The 21,134-nt window shown below is 44.1% G+C and overlaps 1 protein-coding gene across 1 annotated transcript in view; it reads left to right on the top strand.

Annotated features, from left to right (window-relative positions):
- TBC1D31 (TBC1 domain family member 31) overlaps window positions 1-21,134 on the top strand; it is a 670,562-nt gene that overhangs the window by 420,098 nt on the left and 229,330 nt on the right. The window contains exon 14 of the mRNA XM_078686822.1: window positions 14,683-14,915. Coding sequence (XP_078542948.1) covers window positions 14,683-14,915 — 233 coding nt within the window. The remainder of the gene's footprint in view (window positions 1-14,682; window positions 14,916-21,134) is intronic.

Below are 21,134 nucleotides of genomic sequence, written 5' to 3'. Positions count from 1 at the left end.
AACGTCGGACTCCTCGGATAAGGTTTTGTGAGGAAGTTCTTAGTTCTATCGTTAATGGTGCCGGCTTCATGTGCTTTCTCGAGAATATTTTGAAAGTTCTTCATAAATTCTTGTGTCGGATTATTTTCTAACTCCATATAGGTTGTGGTGTCAGAGATGTGTTCCATCACTTTCAATTCATACATATTTCTGTTCATAATAACTAGAGCTCCTCCCTTGTCAGCTTTTGTGCAGATGATTTCACTGTTGGATGATAATTTCCTAAGATTGTCCAGATCCTTTTGTGTGATGTTTTTACCTCTTTTGTTGACATGTTTAATGCCATGCAGGTCTTGTTTCACCCTGTTTTCGAATAGGTCAAGTGCTTTGTGGCTGACCGGTGATTGAAAAGTGCTGGTTGGTCTTAGGCCCAGTAGTTGATCAGGTTCATCTTTTTTTTGTTGAGGTAATACGTTGTCAAAAAAGTGTCGAAGTCGAAGCTTACGCATGAATTTAAAGAAGCTTACTTCCAATTCTAGGTTGTCGGTAGTTGTGGTTGGTACAAATGATGTGCCCTTTTGTAGAAGTTGAGTTTCATAAGGGGTAAGGTGGTAGTCACTGATGTTAATGACCAGTTGTTCCAAATCTAAATCTTCTTCCCTTTCTTGTCTTTGATGGTGCCCGTCATGCTTCTCGTGGAAGGTGTCTCTTTCTCTTTTTCTTTTGTTTTGTCCTCTCAGGGGTCTCCTTTTTGTGATTGTCCTTGTTCTAAAAAAGGATTCGGTTCAGTTTGGATACTGGTAGTTGGTTGTTGTAGTTGTGTGGTGTCCGGGAGTTTAGTAATAGGTTGAGTTTTCCGCGGTCTTTGGGTGGTATCGCTATCTGAAGAGGAAGTCTCAGTTTGAGAGGTATAGGGCTTATTCCTTCTTTTTTGGGCATAAACCTCAGCCCATGTATAGACGTAAACAGTTATACCCACCAGGTACCAGCACGTAGCAACTTTTTTGCTAGATTACTATTAGCATCACACCATTATCACGTCTACTTTCCCGGTCGACCACTAACCCGAACATCAGTCTATCTTCAGTTTCAATCATCACGTGATCGGAACTAAGTAAACTCATCAAACGCGGTCTATGGCGGACACGTCCCGACCGGCGTTCTTGAATCGAGTGAGATCGGACGGACACTATGACGAACTTTCAGGTTAGTTTCCCGGTAATATCGACCTAGACATAGCAGTAAAGCCGCTATTGTTCTCAAAAAGTTTCCTTACTAGCCTTTTTTCTTCTCAGATTCCTGAACTATAGGAATAACTTGTTAATCCGGCAAACGTGACACGTGAGGCATTTCAGATCATTTTTTGCTTGATATACACGGGTATCGAGGCTATTTAAGGTGACACCGTAACTATCCACATACCACTTTCACGACCTATTATGATGCGACTCCCACACACCCCTCCACATCCCAGTTCAGACAGGAGACTTACTGATAGTTTGTTATTATTTTATGTTTACAGTGTCTGTTCCCTGATGAAGGGCACAACTACCGGCCCGAAATGCATTGGATTTGATTGAAGGACTTTGTCACACATTGAAAATGTTGAAAATAACAGACTGATTATCGAACGCTTAATGTGGAAAATGTTTTTGCAATATATTGATTGAATAAACAATACCAAATACTTGGATGAACACAACAGACAACGAATCCTCAGTTTTGTGTGAGGAATGATGGTGTGCACATAGGGATGGAACTAGTGTCCCACTGGTCCCACATTTGAAATCTGATCTGCTTGCTAGCCTTCTCTGGTTGCTACAAATCTGAGAATATCAGTCTCCAGTTGAGACAGACGTGCAGCCTATGCTGTGGTCCGCAATGCTGATGTGGTCCTAGCCATGTTGGCTTCTGTTCTTGGTACTAATCTGGGCACAATCTACTGTTTGCCTAAGAAATATGCAGCTCCCGATTTCTCTCTACTGTTATGATTTGTAAGGCACCCCAACATAGGCTTAGGAAGTCACCTAACCTTTCACCTACATTTTACCATGCCATTATACAATGTTACAGGTTTGCGCTGACCTTTTACCTAGTTAGGTGCAGCATCATTGTTGTGTGGTTTTCCCAGAAAACTAACCTCATTTATATTATGCATATGGATTCTCGGAATCACAGCAGAATTACCATCATTTGCATAATAACTAAGGGGTCCTACAGTTTCTCACTTCAGGTAATGGGGTTGGCTTCATCCTAGGGGGATTCTTCGGTATATGGCGATACAAAAGGGGATGATGGACGGAGCGTTTGAGCAAATCAAACACTCACCCCCAGTCAACTGATCTGGGTTTAATCCATCACCATTCTTTAGTTCACTCAGCCACCCCAGTTCAGACATGGCTATATGCAAATCAGTCTGACCCTGAGCCTCATGGGAACAGTCCAGCCCGAACTGCCAAGCCATGTCTTCCCTGGACCGGAAACAAACATCCTGGGACCGGTTTCGGATTCATAATCCTCATCAGCCAGGCTATCTTGAATCCAGTGGCCAAGTGAACAAGGGACTCACGTCTGAGCATACCCTGCCAACTTAGGGTGAACAAAGCGATACAAAAGGGGATGATGGACGGAGCGTTTGAGCAAATCAAACACTCACCCCCAGTCAACTGATCTGGGTTTAATCATCACCATTCTTTAGTTCACTCAGCCACCCCAGTTCAGACATGGCTATATGCAAATCAGTCTGACCCTGAGCCTCAAGGGAACAGTCCAGCCCGAACGCTCCGTCCATCATCCCCTTTTGTATCGCTTTGTTCGCCCTAAGTGTGGCAGGGTATGCTCAGACGTGAGTCCCTTGTTCACTTGGCCACTGGATTCAAGATAGCCTGGCTGATGAGGATTATGAATCCGAAACCGGTCCCAGGATGCTTGTTTCCGGTCCAGGGAAGACATGGATTGGCAGTTCGGGCTGGACTGTTCCCATAAGGCACAGGGTCAGACTGATTTGCATATAGCCATGTCTGAACTGGGGTGGCTGAGTGAACTAAAGAATGGTGATGGATTAAACCCAGATCAGTTGACTGGGGGTGAGTGTTTGATTTATACAAACGCTCCGTCCATCATCCCCTTTTGTATGGCTTTGTTCGCCCCAAGTGTGGCAGGGTATGCTCAGACGTGAGTCCCTTGTTCACTTGGCCACTGGATTCAAGATAGCCTGGCTGATGAGGATTATGAATCCGAAACCGGTCCCAGGATGCTTGTTTCCGGTCCAGGGAAGACATGGATTGGCAGTCCGGGCTGGACTGTTCCCATAAGGCACAGGGTCAGACTGATTTGCATATAGCCATGTCTGAACTGGGGTGGCTGAGTGAACTAAAGAATGGTGATGGATTAAACCCAGATCAGTTGACTGGGGGTGAGTGTTTGATTTATACAAACGCTCCGTCCATCATCCCCTTTTGTATCACTTGATTCTTCGGTATATACCTACATACAGGCTAGGTACATCTATTTAGGGTTAGCATCGAAGGAGTACGTATTTTTACTGTCATGTATCTATATACCTAACAGTATCTATTGTTTAGCACTATGGTAGAAATCTACTATCCATTCACTCTTTTGGTGCTTTTAACCGTTTATATCTATTTCTGACTTTTGGTTGTTACAGCACACATTTTACACTAGAATGACACTGACTCAATAAATGCTTATTGAAAACATCACCATTGTTTACTCTGTGCATCTCTCGAAGACAAAGTGATCACGAGTGACTGAGCGAAAAGTACTGTACTGTTTCCACGATCCCTGAGGGGACAGGATTGTCATGTTGGATAGTTGCTAGAAAGTATTTTCTCCTTGGCTAGAGGAGTTCATAGTGGCACTGTGAGCTAGCTGGTATACACACGAACATATCCGGTGGGGGCGTCTGGACACCAGTCCCATAGTTTATTTTGTCTAAACGCGCAGATCCTATATAGATTAATAGAAACTGCACAACACTACTCTGGTGAGCACATGCTCTTTATTATCCACACTGTCTAGGAAACTTCTACTATTGGCACCAGGGAGAATCTCCTCAGGTTTGAAATATTTCCTCTGTAAGAACTCTACCTCACAGGACAACTCTTCTTCTCCCTTCGCATCTGTTAACAGACGTGTTATGGTGGGTGCAAGATGTTTCACCTGACCGTATTTTTCTCTCTTGTAATTCCCTTGCTTGTGGCACCTTTAGCAAGTAACCACTGTGGGCATTAAAGGAACCTTCCTTGTCTTTTTTGTTCCATCTAAGAAACCAGTACACTTTGTGTCTGTGTCCTTTTCTGGACCCCTGGGAATAGTCCTGGCCCATACCCTCTAGTTTGGAACTATGTCTCCTGCTAATTCTTTGCCCCTTTTTGATTAGAGCTTGCTGCTCCAGCCAACAATGCAAGTTTCTCTATCTCCCTCTCGGTCAATTCAGACAGTTATTGGCCAAGTGTGGTGTAGCACTCTTCTCTGAGTCGCTATGTTACCATTCCAGTCGATTCCCTGGTTAAACTGCAGACCCCTGATCCTGTTACCCCTTCACAGGATCTATGTGATAAGATCGCCTCCTTCTTCCACACAAAAATCCAGGATATTCACCTGGCCCTTGAGGAACAAAAAGCTAGTCTTAGTGCATTTACATCTGGGGTAGAGATGAGTTCCACCACCACAGAAATCTCCCCTTCAAGCACGTTGGACTCTTTTCCTCCGCTGATTCTGCAAGATCTAGAACTATTACTAAGTAAGACCAAGTCTGGTTCTCCCTTGGATACCTGCCCTCTGAAAGTCATAAAGCAGTGCAGGGATACTCTCCTTCCCCCGCTGCTAGAGGTAATGAATCTTGCTATTAGAGATGGTATCTTCCCCACAGAATGGAAGAAGGCGGTAGTAAAACCCCTGTTGAAGAAGGCCTCTCTGGATCCGGGGGTATTAAAGAACTTCAGGCCCATCTCCCTGCTCCCTGCCCCAGCAAAGATGCTTGAGGCTCATCTTAACAAGCATCTTGCTGGTTTTGTGGAAAGCTCAGGATGCCTAGACCCCTCCCAGCATGGATTTAGGAGAGAATTCAGCACCGAGTCAGCCCTCACCATCGTGCTCGATAAAATCCGCACGACAGTCGATGAGGGCCAGACCGCTCTCCTTGTCCTGCTCGATCTATCTGCGGCCTTCGATACCCTCTCCCCCTCAGTCCTTACATCTCGGCTGAGGGAGGTGGGGGTGAAGAACGCAGCTCTGGATCTTCTGACTTCTTTCCTTATAGGGAGGGAGCAGAGAGTCAAGCTGGGGGAGTTCCTATCTCCATCCCAACCTGTGCTATGTGGGGTCCCCCAAGGGTCGGTACTCAGCCCGACCCTCTTTAATATCTATGTTACCCCACTAGCCAAACTAATAAGATCTTTTGGGATGGAGGTAGTCTCTTATGCAGACGACACTCAAATCCTCGTCTCTCTTCCCAATTCTGATGATCTGATCGCCTCCAAGTTCAGATCTTGTATGGAGGCGGTTGGTCATTGGATGATTCAGAACTCCTTAAAACTGAATGGTGAGAAGACTGAGGTGATGGTGTTCGGGGGGAAAGATAATATCTGGTCAGCCAATTGGTGGCCTGACTCTCTAGGAACCTGTCCTTCCCCTACAACGTCTGCCAAGAACCTCGGGGTGCTGATAGATCCTGCCCTTGACCTAGGCAGCCAGGTGAGCAGAACCGTCTCCACCTGCTGGGGTCTGATCCACACCCTACGTAGGATCAGGAAATATCTCTCCCTCGAGGCAAGAAAACAAATAGCTGTTGCTCTTATCGGCTCTCGCCTTGATTACTGCAACGCGCTGTATGCTGGGCTTAACAAAGGCCAGCTGCAGCGCCTGCAGGTAGTCCAAAACGCGACGGCTAGATTTGTTTTGGATATTCCCAGACGCTCCTCGGCCACCGCAGCCAGGAAAACACTGCATTGGCTGCCGGTTGAACACCGGATTCGGTTCAAGGTTCTATGTATGACCTACAGAGCCATTGTCAAAAACAGCGACACAGGAATCGGATCCATTATTTCCCACTATACTCCCGGAAGGAACTTGCGTTCCTCTGGAAAACAGCGTCTGACCACCCCCCGTGTACGAAGAGCCAAATGGGGTGGTAGAGCTTTCTCCACTCTTGCTCCTAAGTGGTGGAATGAACTTCCCCTAGATCTGAGATCTCTCCCTTCTTTACAGCACTTCCGCTCTGCGCTAAAAACCCTTCTTTTTCGGCAAGCATATATGTAAAGTTCCCTGGTTCTTTTCTTCCCTTTTCTGATTATTTTGCTAGGCGCCTTGATACCTGCGGGTCATTGTTCTGCGCATTATAAATTGCCTTTCATTCATTCATTCATACCATCAGTTGGTTAAGAGCAGGAAAATCCTTAACCTCTATACATCACACCCACTCATTCCAGTCACACAACACACCAGATTTCACACTAAACTTCATCCTTTCTCTTACTTTCTCTGGGTGTCAGAAGGTACTGAATTGGCTTCAACCCAAACAGTGTTATCAGAGGTTAATTTCTTCTCTCATAGTTCATCTGATCTGATAGAGACTTCTATCTGCAGATTACTTTCCTTAGAATTTTCCCCAGGCGTCAGACTGCATCCGGACATTTTTTGTGAGCAGTACCTCTGAGCACCAGTATGTGACGTTATCTACACCGAAGTGTACTGACATCAGTTCTTTTCTTTCAGCACCCATCAGATCTAAAGTGAGCTACCCCTCCTTTTTTTGGTCTTTTTCAACTTTTTGTCAAGTTTTTTTTAGACATGTCTCCTGGTGTGGCAGGGATGTCAATGAGGAAGGCTATGTTTAAGCCATGTGGCGCCTGCCGCCGGCAAATGTTGGTAACAGACCCGCACCTCTTGTACCTCTGGTGTCTTAAGCTTGACCGAGACACGAAGACCTGCATTGATTGTCTCACCATGCACCCCAAAGACTTGAGGGAGTGGTCCGTCAAGCTCCTTTCTGCTTGACTTGCGAAGGTCTCAATCACGTTTGGAAGGAAGGTCCTGGATTGGTTGCGGAGCCATCGATCTATATCGCAGTCAGTCGTCTCACTCAGGTACGTCCTGCAAGGAGAAGAGGAGCAAGAAGTCGAAGAAATCTTCGACTTCACCTCGTCTGTTGAAGTCATTTAATGAGACGAGGGAGCATCGTCACTCGAGGCCTGGCTCCATGGTTGGGTCGTTTCCATGCCTCCTTGAGTTTCTGGGAATCTGTGAGCGCCCCCCTCCCAATTGTATGAACCATGTGCCTCATATTTGGGTGGCCCGTCCCCGCGAAAGCTTCTTTGGGCTCCACAGGTTCGGGAGGGGACCTACTGGTTCCTCTTCAGTGAGTCAGCCCTCAGCACCAGTCGGGCCCCTTGGATCCACAGAAGGACAAGTCTGGTCACCTAAACCTTCCTGGCTCTGGTCCCACTATCAACGGTGGTGCTGTCCGCATTCTTATAGCATACAGAAAAATTCCCTCACGACCTACACAGTTTAAAGATTAACAATTTTTATACTTTGACGATTATTATTTGACACAGAGTGGCAACATTAGCTTTTTTTCATATATAATTTTTATTATTTTTTTATGTATGAAATATCGTTCATCTTTTTCTTCTTTTTACTTTCAAGTTATCACAATCATTTGATAAAACATATAGTACTTAGTTGGAACAATAAAAAACATAACCATACCATGCAGAGAAAAGAACAAAAGCCTGATCAAATCTTACAAATTCCTGAAACAAACTATCTCACACACACTACATTCACTCCTTATTCTGCGTCTGAGGGATCGCAAGTTGTAACACGAAGTTGTTACGCAAGGTCGACGCGTTTCGGTGGAGTAGAACCACCTTCCTCAGGACCTTTTAGCAGAATAATCAGATATTCACAAACGAATTTTAAACCACTGCATGGATGGATATCTGTAATGATAAATAACATACATTTACATCATTAATCTAATTTATCTATCTCACAATTTGATCGTACATTACATAACCACTATGACTTAAATTACCCTGTGTAAACATCAACGCATACTAAATCACATTTCTTATTTCAGTGTTTTTTGTCTTTCATCAGTGATCCAGTAACCAGCAGAACAGCACATTTCACACACTCCCAAAATTGAGAATATAAGCGTGACGTGAATTTAAACAAAGGATAGAAAAAGTGAGAAAAGAGAAAAAATTCACAAGAATTTTAAAATTTGTAACGAGACTGCCTCTCAGCTGGCTTAATTTAAAAGACAAATGTGTGAGTGGGTATCCTATTGGTAATAACCAGACATACAGTTATTCCTACTTTGATTGTCACAACTATGACAGGTGATCTTACCCTGATGTTTTCAGTAGGGTAGATCACCGCTTCAGTTATAAGTTCATGTCAATGAGGTATGTCACACTAAAGTGTTCCTAAATTGAATTAAATCAAAAATATACATCAATCAAACACTGACTTGTGGGCATGTGGGAAACATAATTATAATTTATACTCTTGCTAATCTTGTTGCTTACCACGAACACGATCTACCCATTCATTGAATGGTCAAAAGTATGGGGATTGTCTGGAGCTGTGAGCCCTTGTCGGAGGATATAGTTTTCCTGAAAAAACGACAGCAGTCCTTAGTCCAAAAGTAAGAGTTCTATGTTGTCTAAGTGTTTATTAAATACAAAATACTGCTACTAACCTTTTTAATTCACTGAAACCGCCCAAAACACTTCTTTCATTTACGTAGGCTGGTTTCTATTCCACAATCCATTCAAGTTAAGTCCTTTATTTGATGGCAGTTAACTATGACAAAAAATAATAAAAATAATAATAATAAGAAGAAGAGTCGAGCATGAGATCCCATTAAGACTAACTTGTAACACATTAACCGCTTATCCGTGTGACTTTTTGCTGATTACAAGTTACCGGCATTGGTGCCAAAAATATCTCTACTACGCCCTATCCCAATTGGTCCCGACATTCAACTAACTTCTTAGATGGACTGCACGCTCCCCTGAAAATTTAAACCAGGCTCGGATATTAAGGCTCTGTCCCGTATTCTTATCCACAACTCCGACACAGAGCTTGAAGGGTGTCGCCCAATGCGGACTCTGGTGCAGACTGAAGCCATTCCCTCCGGGCCTGAGCCTTATTCCTATAGGCTGGGACTTGGGACCCTGAAGAATAGCAGCCCCTAGACCCCTAGACTCAGCAGTGAAGCGTTTCAAGGACAGCAGAGCTACGGCCAGGTCCCCTTGGGCCTTGTCATGGCCTCCTGTCAACACCAGTCCGCATTTGTGGCCATGGAAGAGGCTTTCGGCTTCATCTCTACCCGTCCAGACACAATGGCACGCAAGCTTCCAAACCCCTGTGATGCTGAGGACCCTTTACCCAATGACAGCGTGGGTCAGGCAGCCCGAGGTCAGCCCAGTTCACCACCCTGATGCAGCCGCTGCTTCCAAGTCTCTTTAGTTTGCCCTCTGAACATCATGGGCCACCAGTAGGCAGCAGGCCACGCCTGGAGGTCAATAATATCTGCCCGCTGGGTTGTCCAAATAGTCCAAAGAGGCTACTTCCTTCCCTTTGTGACCACCCCTCCACCCATGACACCAACTTATGACAGGCTGACAGTGGAACATCTCTCCTTACTCCACCAGGAAATGCGACCTCTATTGGCCAAGGGAGCCATAGAGTGTGCCAGCATCAAAATCACGTCATGGTTGCTATTCCCACTGCTTTCTGGTGCCCAAGCAGGATGGAGGCCTTAGTCCTATCAATTTCTTCCTGAAATAGGACTTGTGCGAGCGTGTTCATTTTCAATTTCTCCTATCTGCCCTAGACCCAGGAGACTGGATGGTAGTGTTGGGCTTGCAAGATGCATACTTCCACATCCCCGTCCTGCCAGCTCACGGACGATACCTGCGTTTCACAGTAGGTACATCACTTTCAGTTCATCGTGCTCCCCTTTGTCCTACCAGTGCCCCTCCAGGTGTTGACCAAGGTTATGGCAGTGGTTGCAGCACATTTGCGGAGATCAGTGGTGCCAGCTTCCCTATCTCGGCGATGAGCTACTGAAGGCGGGCTTGTCCCAGGCAGTCGTCTCCCACCTCCAGACCACAGCAGACCTCCTGCACTCACCGGGGTTCACTATAATCATGCAGAGTCATACCCGACCACTTCTCAGACCTTTCATCAGAGCGTTTCTGGACACAGTGCATTTTTGGATTTATTCCCCCCAAACGGTGAGTCGGTGTATTCAGGCTATGATACCAATGTTGCAACCTCTGTCCTGGGTTTCGGTGAGACTGACTTTGAGGCTGCTGGGCCTTATAGCCTCCTGCATCGTGCTTGTGACACATGCCCTCTGGCATATGTGAGCTCTGCAGTGGGAACTGAGGTTCCAGTGGGTGTAGCATTAGGGAAATTTCTCCGACATGGTCCGGATCTCAGAGGGTACTGCAAAAGATCTGCAGTGGCGGTTAACAAACAGTTATTGGGTCCATGGCAGACTTCTCTACCTTCCCCAACCGGATCCGACAGTATTGGCAGATGCGTCTCTCCTGGGATGGGGCGACCATCTGGGAGAGGTGAAAATCGGAGGCCTCTGGCGGAACCTGACCTCCACATCAACCTGCTGGAGCTCTGAGCGATCTGGCTGACATTGAAAGCGTTTCTATCCTTCATTAAGGGAAGGCTAGTGCAGGTGTTCACTTACAACACCACCACCATATGGTACTGCAGCAAGCAGGGTGGGTGGGGTCATGGACCCTTTGTCAAGAGGCCCTGCACCTCTGGACATGCCTGTAACACCAGGACATATCCTTGGTGGTTCAACACCTGGCAGGCTCTCTGAACACTATGGCGGGCAAACTGTAAAATCTGCTACGCATTGCCCAACCTCCAGAGGGTTTGCGTGCTCATTCCACCAGAGGTAAGGCTGCGACCGCTATGTTAGAATGGGGAGTCAAGGTCCTGGATATCTGCCAGGCAGCAACGTGGGCCTCTCTGCGCATGTTCACTAAGCTCTACTGCCTGGACAGTCAGTTCTGTCGGGAAAGGCACTTTGCTCATTCATTCCTTAAGGACATTTTGGTGTGAAATGTTTGCGCTGACCCACCTAAGGGAAGGAAGGTATTGCTTTGGTATCTAAGGTAAGGAATATGCAGCTATGAGTCTATATGAGATAAGCAAGTTAATAACTTTCGGTAACACAATATTTGGTTGATACGATCTAGCCGCAGATTCCTTATCGACCCACCCATCCTCCCCACTCTGCAAATGAATTTTGAAGACAGGGCTGCTCCCCTTTCAGGGCCCTAGTTTTACACACCAGTGGTCAGTGTTCTTCATAAAAGGTAACGGAACAGTAGTGTGGGCTATATGGGCTGCTCTAGTAAATAAGTCCCCAAAATCTGACATAGCACAAAGCAGCTCACACTTAACCTGACCCCACTACTGAGTGTTCAAATTTCAAAGAAAACGAATTTCTCTTCTAATAGCAAAGATAGTATCCAGGAGCACAATAATATCTAAAGCAATTCAAATGTCAAGTACAATATAATCTTTTAAATCATGGCATTAATGAAACCTATGTAGACAGGAGTCTTGATAGTTCTTGAATTCAGTTATGTTACTTTTATTTTCAGATTAGAAGAATGAATACAGCCCAGCCAACACATTTCGTCCGTAAAAGGACTTCATCAGGGTTGAAATATGATGTGGGGTCAATACCAATGAAGCAGGCCTTCCGATGGAGAATAGTTATATTTTGTGTTGTGAATCCCCGTAGCGTGCTATCAAGTCACCCAAATTAAAGCCTCGGTTCTTCGGTTGAGATAAGAATTTCCAAGAATGGTGTGATTATTGATAAATAGATGCAGTTGAATCTTATCAGAAAAAAACCTTCTAAATATATTATTTCTGGGATTCCTCGTAGCGTAAAGAAGGTAAGGTCTCCTGAGCAATTATCCTCAGTCTTCTTGCCAGTTGTCTATCTGTGAGTGTTCTTCATGGCTGCGCTCCTGCTGTGAAAAGTCATGAAAAGAAACTGTCAGCACGCTGAGGTGGCGCCTATATGAGCACTATCACCAACACCACACAGAGCCAAATGGCGCCAACTACTGTCACACAGGGGTACTGCTCATTAAAATGTTTCCGTATCTAGTCTGACATCTCGGGAAAATTCTAAAGGTAAGGAATCTGCGACTAGATAGAGTCTCAACCAGATAAGACGTTATTGAAAGTAAGCAACTTGTTCATTAGTCACTGGCATGCTCCCAATGCCAGCTGTATCTTCCATAGGCAAGCAGCTCATAAACACAGTTGCCGTAGAAATTTAATTTAAAGCCTGTCAACTGCAATCAATGTCAATGCTTATAAATCATTCCAAACTGATCTGATGTTGTACATGTATGTGCAGAAGATGTTTTCGAACATGTACGGGAGTCTTTCATAGAATTGCTTTTTCCAGAAGTAGCTGTCTCTGATTCCATCCTGAGGGTATCTTTATCCAAGGCTATCCTTTTTCTCTTTCTCTCCATTTTTTTTGTTTTCTTCACTTTTCCTTTTGCTTCTCCTGTTTCCTCTTAGCTTTCCTCTTTGAATCATTCCACCTGTATCTCCTTCCTCCTTTCCTCTTGTTCTTAGCAAGCTAATTGCAACTTCTACCTCTCAATCTCTCAGGCCTAATCCTTTCAGCCTAACCGACCGAAACAATGACTTAACATACCCGATGGAATAACCCTTGGATTTGGTGACACTGGTGCCCTTGAAATCCAGGAGTGGGAGAATATTTTGGGGATAACAGAAAGCAAATTTGGGTACAAACGGGGGTATGTCTGGAAAAGACCTGGTCTAGGAGCACTAACAGCACTCCCTGTATGTGTCCTACCATGGTACCTTACCAACAGTATATCCGTTTCTTCCCCAATGCCCGGTTTCTCAATCTAGCTCTTAACAAATCCCACAAGTTCTTCCTATCCTTGTTACTGGTTGCCCTCCACCGTCTCTCTAGACAAAGATCCATTGGAACTTGACGTTGGTGAACTCGACCGAGAGTAACGCGGAGTGCGAAAACACTGCGAGCGGAGTTCACCGCCCAGGGAAACACCAAATCTATTTGTGCTACAAGGGGAAATCTGTCAAAATCAAAGTACTCTACACTTGTGAGTCTCCCCACCACAATTTTTGTTGGAGAAATCAGTGCATGACTTCCAAATTGTGCACTGAAACACGTCGGTCCACTTCAGTCCGTAGATGAATACCAATATATATATTGGTAGCAGTTTACTTGTGCACAAGATTCATATTGCTTTCTAAAATGAATTGTAAAAAGTGCTGGAAGTGATCCAGTTCCATAGGATGCTGTGTTCCTTATTGAAGCCCCGGGATGCCTGTTTGAGGCAGCTGTCATGCTTTATAAATAACAATTCATTCATTTATAGGTGTGGCCCCAGCACCATGTCACACTCCTTCCTACTAGGAAGACCTCCACTTTTCTGGCAAGTTGTGTGGATCTCTGGTGATCTCCCCCTTCCCTTGGTGCACAGTAATGGGTCTCACAGTAGGTAGTGACAATGCTTGCTCCAAGCAGGATCATCCACCAGACCAGCACAATAGTTTGAACTCCTGAATCAGCCTTCATAAAGTAGCACTCAAGAAAATGTAAAAGAAATAGCCTATATCTGCTGCTACACCTGTCCCTCCCCTACCATCCACCAAGTGTCAGTGCTCGGGAGGTCATTTAAGATAATGTCTGAAGTATCCTCTTGGGGGAGTGATGCCCTAAGGTCCCAGTTTATTTGTTACCTCTGGTGGCTGCTTCTAGGAAACAGACCTAAGAGCCTTACACCGCTCATTTGGTAATCACAATTTTGGTGGTATCGATTTGTAAAGGACATTTGAACAATCATATGCAAGAGGCTGTGTGGGCTATATCACATGATTTCATATAAATGCTCTGCGAAAGTATGTTCATGAACTGATGCTCAGCTATGTCAGGATGTCCTCAAGAACGTATTCAGATGACTTTAAGACTAATAAGATTACCTGCACTCTTGATGTCCCTAAAGATTCTAATGATTCCCATGAGTCTGAAGGATGCAAGACTGGGAATCAATAGGTACAGGTTCTATAGTATTTTATACTGTACATGTTCACTTGTGAACCCCTCCCCTCCTCACAAATCTAATGTGCAATAGTTGCTATTATAAAAGGTGCTACATCAAAAAAGTTGTATCCAAATATTGTAATAATAAAACAACTGTCGACATCTGAACTTGTTGCTGTGGTATGGTCTATTGATCTAGCATGACGTAAGGTAATGTCAAGGCCTCTTGATGCTAGGGGAAAATAATATTTTGGATGGGGACTGCTGTGGTAATTTCCTTTGAAGATTCAGCACGGCAACTTTCCAAGATAAGGTAGTGTCACCATCTTTTGCAAATGTGATAATTTAAAAATTCCCATAGCATGAAACATTTATATGAGACTCTGATTGAATGCACACTTCAGCAGTATGTCTACAAAGTAAAACATAGTAATGAATGTTGTGATAGTGCCTTGAAAACATTAATTATGGCAATAAAATCTATGCTGTGTACTCTATAAATTTAGGAAAAATGTTTCAGGATTACTGGAACTAATTCATGGGCAAACTTTGTTTGACAGTATTTCTTTCATCACCGGAACAACTTGGATATAAACCTTATGATTAAAGAGACCTATCATCTTATGAATGCCACTCCTGCAGACATCCATCCACAAAGGTTGCTTGAAGACTTTGTGCCTCTGACTAAGGGACAGTATCCAGTGTACAACAAATATCCCAAGTTTGTGGTCGACTATCAAAATCAGGAGCGAGAAAGAATCAGGCAGGAGGAAATGGAATATCTACGTGAAAGGTATTTAGATTTTTGTTATTTCCATTAGGACTCATCTCAAATTACTCCTCCTAGCGCCCACTTTAAGTACGTGTTGGGCATGACAAAATGCATTTATTTAATTTGTTTAATAGTTTGCTTTATTGGTTATCAACTTGTATTTTTTTAACTTGAAAAAATCTGTTCGGATTTGTCTATATATCCTACTAACCAAATCTGTAATTTCTTTGGGGTTTTCCCCATACATTAATGTATTCCCTGTGCACGTTTTGCTGTAAGAGAAGCCATATAAAAAAAAGGACCTCAAAATTTTGAATTCCACAGTTGGAATGTTTGCATTTTTTCCATCAAATATGTTTCATACTCAACTGTTGACTGCAAATAACCGAAAGGAAAGATTGTCTTAAAAAAAAAAAGTAAAAGATACAATGGGCAATCACTACAAGAATTAATCACAGAATGATACAGCATAGAATCCATGCCATAAGTGTGCATGTGCATGTGCATGTGTCTGTGTGTGAACATGGCTTCCCCCAATGATAAATTAGACTTCCTATCGCCAATTAAACTTTAGAGTGACAATATTAGAAGGTTGAAAAAACATATCAAAGTTAAGGTGTTTTGAGTAAAAAACAAAATGCATTACCTTATTGCATCTTTAAAATATATCATGTATTCTTGAGTTAACATAACAAACCCATCTACCATATATTCAATGCCGGTTCTCAAACTGTTTGTGTATTTAAAAAAGCGTTATACTAGTTACAGTGCAAGACAGGTGGCTTCAGCTACAGGTAACCTATTAGTTTTTTGTAAAAAAATGCCTTTGGTTAAACAATGGGAATATGTAGCCTTAAGTACAAATACTTAACCCTAGTTTACATTTTATATCTAGAGTATATACAAGATGTCAAAAATATAACCTCACATTTAGTTCTGTTTCATTGTAAACATTTACATTGATTGGTAATCATTGCATCAATGTGTAAGGGATACGTAAAAAAATATATCCGATTTTATTTGGCATTTTGAATTGAATTTACATACATGGGTGCTACTGGTCTAATAGTATGTGGCTATAGCAGAATAAGTAGTGTAGTGAGAAATGAGAGTGTTCATACACAGAGGGAAAGAAAACCCATCAGCCCACCCAATGGCGGAGCATCATCATCTCAGATTTTAGAAAGACGACTGGTATCTACTAGGTATCTCACCGGATGTGAGCGTGACCTCTTCCACCATTTGATAGTTAATATTTTTTCAATACTATCTGCACACTGTTTTTAGTTTTGGCATTATAATGATCCTGGAATAAAAATTGGATTTAAGCATTATAGTAGCCAATTTTAGCCTCACACTTTTTCACACATACCAGCACTGCAAATATTTTTCAGCACCACCACACCACTTTTTCCCTGGCTTTCCATCACTGGTGGATCTAAATTAGGATTATTCTCATGCTCACATCCGGTGAGATACCTAGTAGATACCAGTCGTCTTTCAAAAATCCCAGATGATGATGCTCTGCCATTGGGTGGGCTGATGGGTTTTCTTTCTCTCTGTGTATGAACACTCTAATTTCTCACTACACTACTTATTTTGCTATGGCCACATACTATTAGACCAGTAGAACCCATGTATGTTTTGTAATAGATGGATGGGAGGATAGGTTGCAACTAGGTCTTTAAATATATATATCCTCTACTGACCCTCTGTTAAGTTTTTGTATTGTATATTTTGAATTGTTCACCAGTGCTGTGAGCTGAAGTCTGCGATCACTATGTGCCTTGTAAAACTGATATGTTTTTATATGAAAGAAACAACTTTAATTGTCACAGTGCTAACTATAATGTCCTGTAGGGATCCCTAACTGCAATCTGCATAGGAGGACTGACTTATCTACCCACGCAAAGGGTGTATAATAGGGTAAATGGAGAGCAGGAAGGACTTCAGCTAGAAGGTCAGTGAGGATCTGGTAGCAGCCACCAATCAAGCACAAGTGACAAACCTTAGTGCTTCCCATCCCGCAGGTCCAAATGGATAAGACTTTGTTCAAAACATTAGTGCTCATAGTTCTAACCTATACCACAAAGACTGCCATTTTTTATTGTTGGAAATTAAGGAGCTGAGCTAGAAATAAACATACAGACTCCAGTGATCTTGTGCCACCACTATTGAAGACAATAACCTTACAAACTAAGCTTGCCCAGTCAATTTCCTCCAAAGCAATGAAATTGTGCTCCACGTCTGCAAATGGAGATCCCTCAGAACTATCAAAATTGATAATTACAGACAAGATCGAGTCTTTGTCTCTTACACTGGCTCAGCCTAGTAACCCTCTGTAATTCTCCTCAGGAATACGATCTTGCCGGAGAGCAATTCAAACAGACCTCCACTCAAAAAGGACTAAGGATATAAATGACACATAGAGCACCACACAGTAGGCTTCTTTTAATAGGAAACTACAAAGAGGTTATGGCCATTGTTTGTAAATAGGAAAAATGACCCAGATTCCTGAAGGCCCACTGCCAGGGTCAATGTTGTCTATGCCACATATTAGGAACTAGACAATTTTGTTCCTCGTAATTGACACCATAAATCTCGTGATCACTAAGCTGCCCAGAATAATATATAAGGAGCCATTTAATGCCCTGTGGAGTAAAGTATTTTTCTGGCTAAAAGAAAAAGTGTCCATGCTACTGTATGGGCACAGCATGTGAAGTTTGTAAGTAGGGTAGATTGGGGGCATTAGTCTGATTGTTACATGATAGCTGTGAGGTCAGCAATTTTCCAGATTTTCTGAAAACTCAAATCTCAAAACATGGTGCCTCGAACATGAAACTCTTAGTGTGATTGGAGGCGCTTGAATCCTAAACAACAATTTCACCCCATTATTCTTTACAGCACTCAGTTTATATGAAAAAAAGAAATCCCCTTTTCTACCTTATTTGCAGAGGTAGTACTTTCAATTGTAGTATCAGATCATGTGTCCATGTTTAGTAATCTTTCCATCACTTTGTGTTTCGTGAAATAAAATGCTCTCCTAAATTTTGCGTTAGAATGTACAAATTTACTTTGAATTCTATAAAATTCCTCTCTCCTAATCTACCCCCATTTTTAGGAATGGCATTAGTCAAGAACTTTTGATTTTACAAAAATTATATGTATACTGTATTTACTGAAGGGGGCATTCAGCCACCTCTTTCTTCCATTGGTCTATTGTTGTGCCATTCACCTTTTACTTGCGCCCACTATAGCATACAGCATGGGGCAAAGGGTCAGCCTACTTAAGCCACTGGTTAAGTTCACTTTGAGCGACTGCGTTGTGCTCTTACACAAGGAGCACACCCTCACACAAGATAGTTCCCTTCAGTGCCAGTGGTTTTATTTTTTACTTTGTAATTACTTTTTGTGGTGCCTCTGTATTTAGAGCCTGGTGTGATAGCAGAACACTTTTGAAGTTAACACAGGGCACATTCAAGCTTTATCAGATTCCAATCCCTGCTAATGCCATTGTAAAAAATGTATTTCCTTTATTCTTTCCTTCCTTCCTCCTTTTTTTTTTTAATTTAATGAATTATTGCTTTGTCTTTCCGCCTTTCTTTCCGTAATTCTTTTTCATGTAATCCTTCTTTCCTTCCTTCTGTTCCTCTTTCTTTAATTAGTGGCTCTGGGCACTTCCCAGGTGCGGACGTGCGCAGTCAGGCTTGCTTCGCGTCTGTGGTTCACTAAGTAGGTTCTGGGAGGAGTGTAGCGGGAGGTGCGAAAAGGAGCAGGTAAGTAATAGGGGTAGGAGCAAGAGGCACAGAAGGTGGGAAAATAAGCGCGGGAAGGAGGCAACACAGATGGCAAAATGGCAAAGAAAAAGAAGGAAAATGAAAGAGCAAAAAAATGGCATGAGTCAGATAAAGGCACAGAAGGCAAGAAAGCAAGAGAGGGAAGAGTGAGAGGAAAAAGAGAAAAACAATTCAGAGATGAAAGACTCAAAAGTCAAAGGAACAAAAGGCAAAAAGAGCAGAATCAGAAGGCACAAGAATCGAAAACAGCAAACAAAACAAGCATTTACAATGCAATGGACTCGTCTTTGTTAAAGTTAGAGCTATTGGCATTGCAAATGGGATTTTCTTCATTTTTTGCTTTTTTTAAACATAAATAAATGGTATTGTCATATATAATGTCAATAGGTGAGCATTAGAGAGTAGTAGAGAGTATTAGCAGACACAGAACCCCACATAAACACACAGAGAGCCACACACACACACACACAGAGCCCAAAACACACACAGAGCCCAGAACACACACAGAGCCCAACACACACACAGAGCCCCCCCCACACACACAGAGCCCCCCCCCCACACACACACAGAGCCACACACACACACACACACAGCGCCCCCACACACACACAGAGCCACACACACACACACACAGAGAGAGCCACACACACACACACACACACACACACACACACACACACACACACACACACACAGAGCCACATGTAGGAGAGTGGGGTCTGCAATCCTATGGTCACCCCAGATTTTTGCTTTTTGCTTCACTGGTTTACGACTTTCCCTGGCTGTGGGCCTGCTAATCAGACCCACAGCCTAGCTGTTCTCTCTCTAAATTGACAACCATGTACTTTAGGTGCATTTACCAATTGGTACTGGGCCAACTTATCAGTCCCTGTACAGTGTACCTTAGGTATCCAGGGCATAGGTGTACCCAGGGCCTACCTGGGGCTGAAGCATGTATTATGCCACCCCTGGCTGGCCATCTAAAACTGACAACTGGCTGCACGGCAGCTGGGGCAAGGTGGTGTAATCACCCTTTGCTGTAGATATAGTATACCTATATCTAACCCTAAAATGGACACATATCCTCCTATCAGTCACTCCTATGGCAGGCCTTAACAATCCTGAAGGCAGAGTGCTTGGAATTATGTGAGATGGTGCTCTGGCATGAGCTGAGCCCGTCTGCAGCTTGCGGAACCAAGTCCTAATAGCTGTTCCATGATAACGCTATACCATATACTCTTAAAGTGCATTATCAACCTCGCGGTTAAATGCTAACTCTGGTATAACATTATCAAAACATGTCGAGTAAGGTGTCCTACGAATTGGAATACTACCCCCTCGCCAATTCTGGCGACGGGGGTAGCATTCCACCCTTCTAGAGGGACACGACATGTATCTAACGGAGAACCCCGGTTAAAGTTAACTCAAGCCTTGGCATCACAAAATGGATGCTGACACAAGTCTGACCTCCTGCTGCTTGGAGTCCTTCCAGCGAGGGCGGCTTGGACAAAGGGTTTCCTGCCTTGGGAGGTGCTAGCACCACCCCAGACAGGATTTTGTGTATTGGGTAGGATAGGCCTGAAAGGAATGAGACATGCCTGGGGCACACAAGGTGCCCTGTGCATACACCGGTTCAAACCAGTTGCTGGGGCAGTCCAGCCCCAGCTCTGGCGGGAAACCGGACAAAGGATAGGGGGTGTAACCACCCCCCTTCCTGGTCCCACCCAGGGGAGGGACCTAGTCAGTAGTGCAGCCCCCTTTAGCAGGATAAAGGTAGGAGCTGGTCCCATTCCAAATTAGATTAATCCTGAACTACTCTACAAGAAGAAACTCTGGACTTCGACATTCTTCTCCACAGAAGACTGAAGAAATCTCCCTTGTGGGCAAGGAGTGTCCACCCTGCAACTGCAGGCACCATCAAGCGTCCAGCGGCTTCCCTTTGTCGTCTTCCTTCCAGGATCCAGACTTCAGAGCCCGACGAGACCCGGACTCCCAGACCTCTCCGACCTCAACCTACATCTGCAGCACAGCTGAGATCCGTGGGTGCGACGAGACCCGTGGGACCGGCCATCTTCAAAGAAACTGCACTTCGCTTCCAGCACGACTCCCGAGGTAAACTCGACCAAGTGCTTTGGGGACTGAGAAGCCCCAGCCCCGAGCAGCCCCTGCACCGAAGATCAGCCCTCCAGCATCCACGAGATCTGCGTGGGGCCCTTCTGCTTGTCTGCTGCTTGACGCGATGTCTGGTCACTTGCCGGCTGGCTAGTGGCCTCCTAGACTACGAATCTTGAAATCTTTGCTGCTGGTCTGGTTGCTCCAGACTGGCCCTTGCTCCCTTCCAAAAGAGGGGCACCCCGGACTCTCCTAGTCCGCACCAGACGTCTTTTCCACTCACCGCGTGGGTTGCCTTTGCCAAGGCATGTTGACTCCAATTCCGGATCCG

This window comes from Lissotriton helveticus, chromosome 4_1 (assembly GCF_964261635.1).
Source record: "Lissotriton helveticus chromosome 4_1, aLisHel1.1, whole genome shotgun sequence".
In the NCBI taxonomy this organism is placed as follows: Eukaryota; Metazoa; Chordata; class Amphibia; order Caudata; family Salamandridae; genus Lissotriton; species Lissotriton helveticus.
This window is presented reverse-complemented; position numbering and strand designations above follow the sequence as displayed.